General features: G+C 39.3%; 1 protein-coding gene across 1 annotated transcript; it reads left to right on the forward strand.

The window, feature by feature from the left end:
• The first annotated feature begins 87 nt into the window (after positions 1–87).
• On the forward strand, positions 88–3,515 carry LOC139741342 (sulfotransferase 1C2-like). The gene is made up of 3 exons (XM_071651923.1): positions 88–178; positions 1,635–1,812; positions 2,572–3,515. The coding sequence occupies exons 1-3, from the start codon at positions 170–172 to the stop codon at positions 2,685–2,687; spliced, it is 303 nt and encodes a 100-aa protein (XP_071508024.1). The 5' UTR covers positions 88–169; the 3' UTR covers positions 2,688–3,515.
• The last annotated feature ends 10,039 nt before the right edge of the window (positions 3,516–13,554 follow it).

Raw genomic sequence — 13,554 nt, forward strand, 5'->3', positions numbered from 1 at the left:
CATGACACTTCAGTTGTGTCTCTATGACAGACAAACGATCCTTAGATTAATTCATGACGTCGTCTAACTACATTTCTTCACAGTGCCCCGCGGATCATGGTTCGATAGCGTCCTCTACTGGTGGAAAAAACGAGACGAACCCAACGTTCTTTTTCTCAAATACGAAGATATGAAAAAGGTAACTGGAAATTATTCTTTTGCTAACCATCTGTATAGCAATCGCGGTTAAAGGTTAGACATCCTGATGATCTTCAGACTTTTGTATTTGAACAACTATAAATCAGTTATACTGCGTACAGAGTTTCAGAATTTATAGTGTTGGGGATGAGGAATAAGAATGTTTTCAAGATTTATAACAAATTGCAACGAACAAGGATGATGACATGGGCAGCCTCACAATAAGAATGCATGAGTTGGGGCTCAATTAAGGAAGCTGCCTGCATAGATTCTACACTGGTGAACTTAAAGGACAAGTTCACCTAGACATGTGGGTTTTGTGAATGCAGCGTTTGAGGAAAATCGGACAATCGATCCGTCCAAAAGTCATGAATTTTTGAAGTTTCTGCTCAGGCACGACTGGATGAGAAGACTACTATACATGTAGCTTGTGATGTCACACGTGTACAACGAAAGAAAGTTTAAAGAAAATTCAACATATTTTTACTTTTCTCTCGTAACAAAAGAACACTTGACTTCTCTCTTTCAGAAGGGAGGGGAATAATATTACCCTTTACATACGTCAGTAACAAGTCGAAGAAATGTGCACTTTATTCAAAATCTAAAGTTCTGTGAAATTCTCTTTTTATTTTCCTTATATTGTTGTACGCATGTGGCATCATACACTGTGATAGTCTTCATATCAAGCAGTGACTGCGTAGATACCTAAAAGATTCATAACTTATTTGAGCGGATTGTCCGATTTTCCCCAAACTTTCACCGATGTGTTCTACTAATATTGTTGCCTTCACTCAATCCACATTTGCATGAACGTGGACTTGTCCTTTAAATGTTAAGCAATGTGTATTGTAATGGAATTACACTACACTGATACATTTCCGAAATAATGTGAGGCTCCTATGTCATCAACACTGTTTAGTGTACTGTTGCTTAAGATTTTCAGAGTTTTGGTTTCTCTGCTCAAGGACCACAATAAATTCCACAAATCTATACATGGAGTTGTCGATTTATGTATACTCCATGGTGTGAAATTATCAAAATCGTGTGGAATGCCCCTTTAACCCTATTTTAACTGGGCTATTTGAGACCAAGTTTTTACGGGGGGGGGGGGGTCAATTTGACCCCCCCCCCTTCAGATCTCGGCCGCCGATCGCACGATCGCTGCAAAATTTTGCATGAAAATTTGCGTTCATATGACCTAGAGGTTGCATCTCAGTGTTATAGATTTAAAAGATTTCAAAATCTTTTTATTTCTTTGTCGCTGGTTGCTTGAAAATGTGGTTTGTGTGTTTGAGAAGATGAAAGAATTCTCGCACGTTTGATAGATGTTAAGGTATGAAAATAATCATAAGCAGATTGTGTAATCGTTATCCTTAATTTCCAAGTTGACAATTTCACCTTTCTATTCTTTTCTTATTTTCTTTGTTCTATATCGTTAAACTTCGTAATCCTCCCAGGACATAAAGGGGTCAATCAAGCAGATCAGCGAGTTCATGGGAAAGTCTTTCTCAGAGGAGACAATAGACGCGATCGTGGCGAGCAGCACGTTTGATGCCATGAAGAAGAACAAGACTTCTAATCCAGACCAAGTTATCAAGCGAGTGAAAGAAGGAAGCAAGTCCTTCATGAGGAAAGGTGTGTATCATTTGTTTGTTTTCATTTTTCACCTGATCAAGATGACTGGGTAGCACATATTCAACTGTGCCTAGCTGATCTTCCATTGTCCAGTTGTGAGTACAGTACTGAATCGGGCGAAAACTTTCCGGGTTTAAATATGCACCTTGTTCTTTGCAGTGAATGAATGAATGATGCGTGGTTTAGTTCGTGAATAGGTCGAGGTTCTCTCACACACGGGACCTTGATTTGATGGCCTATTCGAGGGGCAGAAGGTTTTGCCTCTACTAGAAGGGACGACATAATAACACACAACATTACACAGTAAGACTCACTTGATGGGCTTGAACCCGCGTCTGAACCCGAGTCGTTCAAATTCAATAGAAAGGCAAATACGCTTTGTACCCTCTGAACTATCCTGCCGCCCTGTATCGCCAGAAGAAGACGAATTAAGATGCAGTTCGGGAACCTATAATACTGTATAAAGCACAAAAGCATTAACGTTGATTCTTAAGCGTACTAACTCTTTGTATTTTGACCTGACCTAATCTAGCGGTAAACAGATGAAATGGACTTTGTTTTTGTTGTTGTTGTTATTGTTGTTGTTGTTTCGTCTGTTCGTTGTTGTTGTTTTTTTTTTTCTGGATAAAGCCACTGATGAAATTGTATAGCGAGGATATTTTGTAAATTGACTACTCTGGCGATGTCGAACGATAAGTTATATTCTTTTTCTTTTTACAAGTGTATCTCTGTTTATTCCTTCGTCTTCTTCTGTTGTAGGTACGATAGGTGACTGGAAGAACTACTTCAGTAACGAGCAGAATGAGCGATTCGACAAGATTTACGAAGAAAAACTGGCTGGGTCCGGACTCGAGTTCACGTTTGAACAAGAATAAGAACAGAGTAAAACTGTTAATCGCTACTCTCCTTATATGCTCCATTCATGTACATGTACTCTGAAATATTGAGAGTACAATGAGTTCGAGCAAGTTGTGATACAGCGAGGAAAGAATAGGTCCCACCCAACCCCAGTTCGTTCTATGCTTGGTTTTGGATAGAACGGAAGCAAATGTACAATACATGCCATTTATTCTGATCATGCACTTCGAAAAACTGCTTTTGCAAAACATAAAGCAGGTGTAAAGGGAAGGCATGTACTACTTGTGATTACAGGATGTTTACAGCTCCCTGAAGCGTTTTAGTAATTTCTAGTTGAAAGAGAATAACGAATTAAAATGTAAATACATGTAATCATTTAGTACAATTTACTGCTGAATTTGATCTTATTGCTTTCTCCTGTCACCTGTTCTTTTTTTTTTTTTTTTTTGCCTTTTAGGGATTCAATTTTATTTTTTTTCCATGCTTGACAGTTCGAGTTCGACCAGATAATAAATATGAGACAAAGCAATTGATTGAGATAAACTTTAGGCTGTGTTTTGCGTAGGTTGTACTTTGTATAAGCGTTTTCCTGCCAACGACTTCTTTTGAGTGACAAGTAATGAAATTCGTATGCGACCTTTTGACATGTGAACCTTTCTAATGCTGCAAAAGACTGAAATCAGTCAGTCACGTGATGGATTGTTCATTGTGTCGTCACTCATAATTGGTATCTTTTTATTTCGTATACTGAAGCATTGAAAAGCAGAGAAATGCAAAGAATAGAGTTAAAAAGGCAAAACAGTCTTAAGATGTAGTCCATACGGACACAGTACATAAAAAGAAAACAAATGCGCATCAATATAGAGGGACGAGCCCATTCAGCTGTATCAACAAGAATACTAGTGTTTTTCCGGTTACAGCTCGTTATTCCGAAGATTCGTTATTCCGAAGGCTCTTAAGTCCGAAGATTCGTTATTCCGAAGGTTCGTTATTCCGAATTTTATTTTCGGATTAACGAATCTCCGAAATAACGAACCTTCGGAATAACGCCACAAATATTCGGATTAAGGAACCTTTTTTCATTTTCGGATTAACGAACGTCAAGGTATAGGGAATTTGTATGTTTCGGATTAACGAACCTTCGGAATAGCGAACCGTCGGAATAACGAACAGCACCCGTTTTTCCATGGGATCGTGAGGCATTATAGATGCGGCAAAAAAATCAAATTAATTCAATAGAAATAGATACATAAAAATTACTCATAAATATTTGGTAGAAATGAGATACGTTAGACGGAGAATTGCAAGAAATCAGGAGAAAGGGTGTTCAACTTATTTCTAAAATTTGGTAAACTATCACACAACTAAAGTTTGAAAGGAATACCATTACATTAAAGAGCACCTGTATAACAACAGTTTATTCTGCAGTAATCCATATTTGGTTTTGGTAGATACATGTATAATTGTCCGTTAGACCTAAGCGAGTAATAATTTTGGTTGTATTTGAACAATCCTTGTAAGTACGGAAAGTCACTTCATTAGTTGCCTGATAAACCATGGCATTTCGATGACAACGAACGTCTAGGTTACAGCGATATACATGTTCAAGTATATCCCACACGAGTATGAAGTTCTGTAATTGAAACATGTTCATAGGGGCTCACCTCAAGTAAATGCGAATAGCTCGATTTTCGATTTGTGTATATGGGTTATAATTATACTTAGCATCAGCTGCCGTTCCGTATTATATGTCTCCATAATCTAAAATTAGATGTATAATCGCGTTATGTACTATTTTCGAATAAGATAATTTGAATTGGTACCCTAAAAGGGGTTATAAACGAAACGCACTAACTAACTAATACGAGAATTTTGTATACTGTATTATGTAAATTTCACTTTAAGCTATAGGATCCAAAATCATGCCAAGGTACACCCTCACTTCATTGATGGTACTTGTAGAATATGCCTATTAACATTGGAACGTAATTTGTTACATTTTTCAATATCCCTTCAGAACCAAATATCATACAAAATAGTTTTATCACATATTGAGACTCGGTTTAGAAATACCCAACCATGTAGAAACACGTTGTGATACCAGATTTAAAACAGATTCTATAACACAATGAATTCGCGGAATCTTGACAGAATATGTGGCGGAAAAAACCTACATGTACAGCTGCACATGTATACAGTGTATAGCAAGTACGTTTGACTACTAAAGTAGATTATTGTACTCCCCCACAAGTGAAAACTTCGACTGATGTTCGTGTCAGTATGTCAGCATTCCTTGACCCGTCTTAAATACAATCTCAGTAAATTGCAATATTCAGGTCTTTCTTCTTCTGTGTTTTCCTGCTGCTTATATAAATTTTTGATAAACTTTTCGGATATCTGCAATGCTTGCCGTACCAACTAAATTGATTCCCAATGAATTCTAATCGAACCATATTCATGTAAGGTGTAAGGTGTAAGGTGTAAGGCGTTCCGGATGTCGGTGGTAGTTGAGATTTTGATTTGTTTGTTTTTTACTTGTTTGTTTTTGTTTTGTTCTAAATGTCTCCGGTCTGTCGTTGCCGTTTGTACATTGTGATATCCATTTGGCTGTAATGATAACAGCATCAATGTTTTAGTATCATTTTTTTTTTTGCCTGTGTTTAAGTTTCCAAATATTATGTGCTGTATTTTTAGGGCTTAGCAGACAACCAGTGTTCACGTCATAGTGAGTGCAGAAGAGAGGAATAAACGGCTGCCATTCTGAAATTATTTCACGGCAATAGTCTACTTGTATTTATTACAATCTTTACCATGTGATAATTTTACGAACCTCTTTACTCTAGTTCTTCGTTGACAAAGGAAAAACCTGTCACGGGACCATAAAATGGCACAATCGTCAAATTAAAATGACTGCATGCGTTTGACCTTCAATCTCACCTCCCTGCTTCAATCAAGGCCCATACAATGTGTCAAGTTTGCCTTCAAACAGCGACATTCCTATCCATCGTTGTACTGATTAAATACAGTGTATAGCCGAAGGCCGCAAACGTTCGTTCAGGAAAGTAGCAGCCGTGGTAACAGGCCCTTAACTATAGCGGGAACACACACCGCTGGCGACCAGGAAACAATCTAATCAACAAGCTCATTTAGTCTGTTTTCTATAACATGAATATATTTTTAATTTAAAAATTCCATATAGAATGATTACCCGAAGTGCGCACAAAAATAAATTGTTAAATTTTAATTCCAAAAGTGCAAAAGCTCCCTTATCTGGAAGTGATATACCCCACCCCGCCTTCCCCCACTATTTCAGTTTGCACAATAAATGAGAAAGTCACCAAACAATTCGGGAATTTAGTCTGTTGGGTGTTTTTTTTTTTTCAAATTTTGATTAATTGGCCATGTATGACCTTATTTTTTGGATTGAACACTTTTCAAATATTCCACCCACCGTGTGTGCCAAATGACTGAATTTCACATTTAAAAATTGCTAAAGCTCTCACGCCCTCCCCCGCTTTGTCGCCAGGCTTGGATGTTACATTTTCCAATGATTTGAGCAGTAAATGAGAAAATCAGGCAACCATGCAAGAAATCCCTCGTGTGTCCCACCGCCTCCCCCTGCACGATCGCTGTGCGTAATGATGCTATACAATGTATTTTAAAGTAATTTGTTCAGTACATGTGAAGACCAACAGTTGATTATTTTTGTTTTTGTTCTTTTGTCTTGTTTTTACCTGGTGTCGACCTCGTGGGCCTCACTTGCCTAGTGTATAACTCATGGTCTTTATTCCTCGTGGGCTGCATGACTCGTGAGTGTCTGATTCGTGGACCTTTTTTGATTGTCGAGCTTGTCGTGAGATGACCCGAAATATTCCACCCTAAAATAATGTGCACCGCATCGTTGGATTTCAATCTGAAAAAAAGAAGCTTGCTCATGTTGGAGGGAAATCCAATTAATTTAGATCAGTAAATTGATGAAAATGACCACTCAAAATCAGGAACATTACCCTTGGTTGGGGTTTGGTAGTGTATGTGTTTGTGTGTGTGTGTGTGTGTGTGTGTGTGTGTGTGCGCACGAGAAAGTTGAATTTCAGTTTGAAAATAACGAAAGCTCCCTCGTCAGGGAGTGGGACTACGTATACCCCTCCCCAAACCCCCTTTCCGAAAAGATTGAACATTCTCCCCCCCCCAAAAAAAAAAAAAAAAATAAAAAATAAATAAATAAATAAAAAAAAATAAAAATAAAAATAAATAAATAAATAAAAAATAAATAAAAAAAACAACACCAAACAAACAAACAAACAAACAAACAGCTCTCCCAGACAATATCCCGCTCGGTCGCTTTACTTCCTCAGACAAGCTTATTATTTCCAATTTTGAAACCGCCTACCCTGCCCCCTTCCCGGCCCCCTCATAAAAATCCTACTATACCGGATGTGTAAGTGCTTTCCTACTTTGCTTTTAAGAAGAAATCCACTCCAGAATTTTATCTATTTCGTAAGAAAGAGGGCAAAAATCTCTGCAGAACAGAGCAAACAAAGATCAAAATTGATAAAGTACAAGTACATGTAATGACATTCTGATATTCCGAAATTTTTCAGGAACACTTATTGACCAGTGGTTATGAATATTCAAATCAGCAAGTTGACAATGCCATGCTGTCACCATGGACCTACTACACACATGGACTAGTAACGAAGGTCTTTCTTTGATCCCATCATCTCCGCCGCCACCTGATTATGTGCATCTTATAAATGAGTATATTCAGGTGCTTGGATAATGACTATTGTGACGTCGTGCATCGTCACTGCCAAAAGAACCATTTCCCTCATTGCGGCCTTATTTTGCTGTGGTGCCTTTTCAGACTCAACTGCCTGTGAATAAACGGGAGCATCCCACGAGACCGACATCCACGAGTCATACGGTCCACGAGACCGACATCAATATTAGGTCCGTGAGTCATACAGCCCACGAGTTATACGGCTCAGGAGTCATACAGCCCATGAGTTCGACACTACGCACAAAAGGCTCATGAGACCGACACTAAGCAAACATAGCCCACGAGACCGACACTAAGCAATAAAGGCTCATGAGACCGACACTAAGCAAAGAAAGCCCACGAGACCGACAGTAGGCAAAAAAGGCCCACGAGACCGACACTAAGCTAAAAAGGCTCACGAGACCGACACTAAGCAGAGAAAGCCCACGAGACCGACAGTAGGCAAAGAAGGCCCACGAGACCGACAAGATAAACAGCGCCATCTACATGTCAATCACCTGTACAGGGTGTTCCATGAACGGAAAAATAACATACTGGCGGGTTTAATTTCGTAACGCTATCAATTGAAAGATGGTGACCATCTACATGATTATGAACGTCATCAAATATGTATTTCTACATACTTCTGGGGGGGGGGGGCAAGTGTGTCAGGGAGCGACATTGTTATCAAGTAGAAAAATTGAATTGTATTCTTCATGCCCCCGCCCCCCCCAAAAAAATAGAAGAATTAGCATTTTTCATCCCCCCCCCCCCAAAAAAAGAGACAAAAACACATATGAATTTAAAAGAGGACAATAACGATGCATGGATTAATTTTAGAGCTTTGATAATGCCATCGTGCTATTTTAATAGGCTTTCCCAGTTTTTAGCTAGGAGATGGACAAGATATATATTTTACCTCTTCTCTTTCCCGATTCACTAGTTGCTTATTCTATTTTAGATATTCTACCCTCCTGCTTTGACGTTTTGTAGTAAGATCTATTTGTAATTTTCTCTGTAACTATAATGTAATTCTACTGATTAAAACGTTTTATATGGCAGGGATTCACCTCAATTTTGTGGCTTGTGTTATTCTCCTCCGAACAGTACATTTTATCGTGAAATACAATAGCTGTTTTCATGGATGAATCTGGTTTTTTCCGAATCCCTAACGCTACCTTAATAGAGGATTACGTTATTTTTTATTTTTTATTAATACTAAATCAACACCCTCGCAGGTTTATTGTGGAAAGATCTGTTACACACTTTTACTGTACTTTGTTCATTTTTTTTTCACAAACACACACCATGCAAACACAATTAAAGATCCTGATCATTTCGGGGGGGGGGGGGGGGGGGGGCAACTGATGGGGTAACACCCTGCCGGAGATGGCAACTCTTCTTTTCCATCTCTCATATCTTCCTATGCTATTATCAGGACACCCTATACAATTTATTGGTCTATAGGTGGCGCTGTTCATCCTGTCGGTCTCGTGGGCCTTCTTTGCTTAGCGTCGGTCTGGTGAACCTCTTTTGCGTCATGTCGGTCTCGTGAGCCTTGTATGCGTAGCGTCGGTCTCGTGGACCTTTTAAGTGTAGTGTCGGTCTCGTGGGCTTTGTTTGCTTACTGTCGGTCTCATGAGCCTTTTGTGCGTAGTGTCGGTCTCGTGAGCCGTATAACTCCTGGGCTTATTTTACTTGATGTCGAACTCGTGGGCTTTATTTACTCAGTGTCGAACTCGTGGGCTGTATAACTGGTGGGCTGTATGACTTGTGAGCTGTATGACTAGTGGGCTGTATGACTTGTGAGCTGTATAACTTGTGGGCTGTATGACTCGTGGGTGTCGGTCTCGTGACGTGCACCCGAATAAACACCGATGAAAGGGAGCAGCAAACCCGAAAACATGACAGTTTTCCTGTCACAAAATTGGAAATTAAGGCTCGGTCACAAATGCCTTTACGAACTGCTACGAACCTCGTTTGAACAATTTTTAGAAAATTTCGTAAGATCTTCGTGAGAAGGCAGTACGAAACCAGCGTTCGTAGACCGTTCGTAGACCGTTCGTAAGTTCGTAGCCTGGTCGATGGTCTTGTCCAAGATTTTTTTTTTTTAATTTCGTACGAAACCCTCTCTTCGTAAGGCGGTCGTACGAACGTTTTAGGGTCGAGATACCATTCTATTTGGAGCCTTAATACGATAATTGTAAGAATGCCTTAAGTCGTTCATAGAGGGCTCTTATACGTCTCTCGTAAGGATGCCTTACGAACGGAGATTCGTATAGCGTTCTTACGAACAACTCTTCGAGTTTGTAAGGCGTTCGTAAGGGACTCGTAAGGCGTAGGTACACAATTTGTGCAACTGTTGAGTTTCAGGGGGTATAAAGCCAAACGCGCGAAGTTCGAATCCTCACTCTGTTCTAAGTGTTCAACCAGAAAGCATCTCTGTCAAATATGAGACCAAAAGGGAAGGCAATCAAAGGGAAAAGGGGGAGGGGGAAGAAAAGAAAGGAGGGAGATGAGGAGGAAGGAGCGAGAGGGGCAGAGTTGGAGCAACAACCTCCTTCTCCTCTGCTTGTAGATATAGCTGCACTTGTAGTCTCCTTGGCTCTACTGCCATCTTGAAGTATACAACTTTCAACTGTTACAGAATTTTCGACAGGACACGGCAGCGTCTATTTAACAACCTGACAAGATATCTAAAAAATCGTAAAATCTTACGAAGGACTTGAGAGTGCCGTGAGTTGCACGTACGACCATCTTACGACAAAAAGAAATCGTAAGATGGCCGTAAGTCTGACGAAAGAATAACTCAAGGCATTCTTACGAAAAACGTAAAAATTCTAGAGCCATTGTATAACTAAAAATCATTTCGTTTCTCTTAAAGGTCTTCAGTTGTTCTTGCAAATTGAACAGCGTTCGTAGGAAATTCGTAAGAAGACCGTAAGTATATTGTGCTCCATCTACGAATCTCTACGAAATCCAGAATTCGTACGAACAGTTACATTCGTACGAACGCATCGTTCGTATGAACCTTTGTGACCGTAGCTTTACTGAAGTGGAAACTTGTGGACAAGCATGTAACATGGCTTAATGATAGGACACACAATGTCATCTACGGTTACTGTCCATGTTTACTCTGGGGGAATGTGCGAAAAATGGGAAAATTCGATTACAAATCACAACCAACCTTCCAAAATAATTGCATTCTCTTGTAAAGTACACAACGTGTATTTCGGAAATGAAATTACAAGAGCGATAATTTTCCCAATGTACACTACAATCTTCTGCGCGTGAACTTTTTACATATTCATTCTTAAAGCGTCGTCTTGCTTTTATCCAGGCTGGCTGTCGGCGGTGATGATGAAATCAATGCAGGAAAGCTTTTGAGACGCTCTTGGCAGAAACAGGTGCATGAATCAATTAACGAGAGATGAATGTCCATGTGTACTATTTCCATGCTCTCACAATTTCTTATTCATTACGAAGTTAACAGCCGTATAAGCTCTTGGGGTGAAGCTTAATTCCTCTTCTACCATCATGCACAGATTATGTACTTGTGTACTTGAATAACAGTATACTATAGTATGAATCATAATTTTATTACCAGTCTTATTATTGTCTTTCGACACATTCAATGGACAATCAATGTGAGGTGATTACATAATCAGCTCATATAGAGCACATGCATATGTTTATCAACTGTTCAAGAACTGTTTTTCAAATATTCACGAAACTGCACAATTTCGTAATTTCCCTAATTTTTATCCGCCTTGATCATATTGTCACTCATGTGCTTGTAACTTTAAACTAGTCTGGGATTCTACAATACAATAAGGTAGCTATTGTGGAATGTCTATATTGGCTGATGACAAAGGGGTCTAATCTGGTGTCTAATCTAGCTTATTAAGACCTATTTTTAATGTAATTCTGACTTCGATTGTAACATTACACAAAGACATTAGCTGTCAGTATCTCCATTACATGTACAGGCCTGGATAAAAATCAAAAACTCATAATTTCTTGTGACACATGGTTTTAATTAGAATTTCTATTTGTTATAGATGGCCTGCTTTGTGTCCGACTTTGAGCTTATGACAAACGGAAGTTCGAAAGTGCAGCGTTTATTGCGGAGATATAACATGCCGGAATGGCACATCGTTGATGAAGGCTAGGCTGTGTTTAATATCATTCTATACCGTCTCAAAGTCAATGTCATGTCCACACTATGAGGGCCTCCAGCTGGCCTCGAACTTACAGTGTCAGAAACGCTGTCAGCTTCAACTTGAACTCAACTACTGCCAGTGCAGTGACGATGGTATATAAGGCGACTAAAATTGATTTTAATAAAGGTGACACCAAGGACAAAAAGAAGACATAGGCTAAGACTAAAACCAAGTCTGTACAACGAAACGTCGGAAGAGCATTCTCGGAAAAAGAGAGCGGACTAGACTGAGTATACTTAAATTAAGTGAACGACTAAAATTGATTTTTAAAAAAATCAGCTGATAGCAAGAACTTATAAAAACCGAAGGCTAAGCCGAAAGTCAAGTCTATACATCACAGCGAACCTTTGTAGATCGGAAGAGCATTCTTGAAAAGTGAGCGGACTTGAGTAAGTATAGTAGTAGTTAAGTGAGCGACCAAAATTGCTTTGAAAAAAAAAATCACGTGATAGCAAGATCTTACAGAAGCCCAAAGTTAAGCCGAAAGTCAAGTCTGTGCAGCCAACCGTCGTAGATCGGAAGAGCATTCTTGAAAAAGAAAGCAAACTCGAGTGAGTATACTTAAATTACTAAAATTTACTTTAAAAAAAAACACCTCCGGTGATCGCAAGAACTTAAGGAAGCCTAAGCACTTGCTAAGATTAAGCCTATAGCCAAGTCTATGGAGCGAACCATCATAGATCGGAAGAGCATTCTTGAAAAGAGAGCGGAGTCAAGTGAGTATAGGCAGCCCAGATAGAGAGTGGAATTTTTGTTACTGTTGAACTACTTTAAGATGTTACTGTATAAGTTTATATCACTTTCATACCACTATACAATGTATATATACTTCTATATTAGCGCTTATATACCCAACACTACGTGTACTTTACGAGTGCCTGCAGCGATTAGTATGCATCGTCGGCTCAATGGAAAAAGGGGTTAGCGCACCTTCGGGCTCAAATTTTCCAAGAAAATAAAAATTTGTCATTCGAAAGCAGATGGCATGAGCTACATTTTCATATCAACAGATATGTCAAATTCGATCTAATTTTGTAAAAAATCCCAAAAGAAAAAGGCGATAACGTGCCGTATGCACGTCTTTGTGGTAGCAAAAAGGGGTTAACGTGAATGCGCTCTTTCGCTTCTCTTGCCTAAAGCATGGTACGAGAAGCATAAAGGGGTTATCGTTCATGCACAACCACATAACGCTTTCTCGTAATTTCGCTTGCAATGCGTCCTGACAAGTGAAAAGGCGTTATCGTCGTTCTAACTGTACTGACGCGCGCGCGCGCGCCGCCTGAGATGAGCTAGCGCATCGGCTGCATGCTCAATATGCCATGTACATGTACAGTATGCATAATGGGTACGGTTAGTACGCAGAGTCTACCGGTATTAAAATTGACTTCAATATGATATCATTAATTGCATTGGACTGCTGAATTGAAGGACGTCAACTATCTCATACTCCGTAGATCTACCCGTGATCGACGACGAACGTCAGAGTTCAGACGAATCGGAAAAATGGTAAGGATAAACCTTAGTAGATCTAGATCGATCTAAGGGCCAAATCGTGAAATCAGCCACCACTCACCTCGCTCGTGCGCTCGCTCCGTATACAAAGTCGATGGGAGCGGGTAACGGGCAACAGCACTGACGAAATAAACGGCAGTGAATGGACTGGGGACTTATTTCACGATAATGCCGATCTAATTAAGTTAGACGACTTTATGTTAACACTATTTTAATTGCTGTTGGGTTTTTTTTTTTGTAGAATTAGCAGCATGATTCTCATAGGATTACTTACAATTTAGATTTGCTGGACCTCGATCTAGAAACTCTAGATCTAAGTTAGTAAGTAGTTAGATAGACCTAGACTATAATCTAGTCTGAGACTAAAGTTAGATCTGGTCTATAATTTTA

This window comes from Diadema antillarum, unplaced genomic scaffold (genome assembly GCF_040938485.1).
Source record: "Diadema antillarum isolate AM-2024a unplaced genomic scaffold, OU_Dant_1.0 seq00000921_RagTag, whole genome shotgun sequence".
Taxonomy (NCBI): domain Eukaryota; kingdom Metazoa; phylum Echinodermata; class Echinoidea; order Diadematoida; family Diadematidae; genus Diadema; species Diadema antillarum.

Bases quoted from the DNA above. Each gene is read 5' to 3' on its own strand.
- LOC139741342 (XM_071651923.1), top strand. The intron at 1,813-2,571 runs GTGTGTATCATT...CTTCTGTTGTAG, and splicing joins CAAGTCCTTCATGAGGAAAG to GTACGATAGGTGACTGGAAG.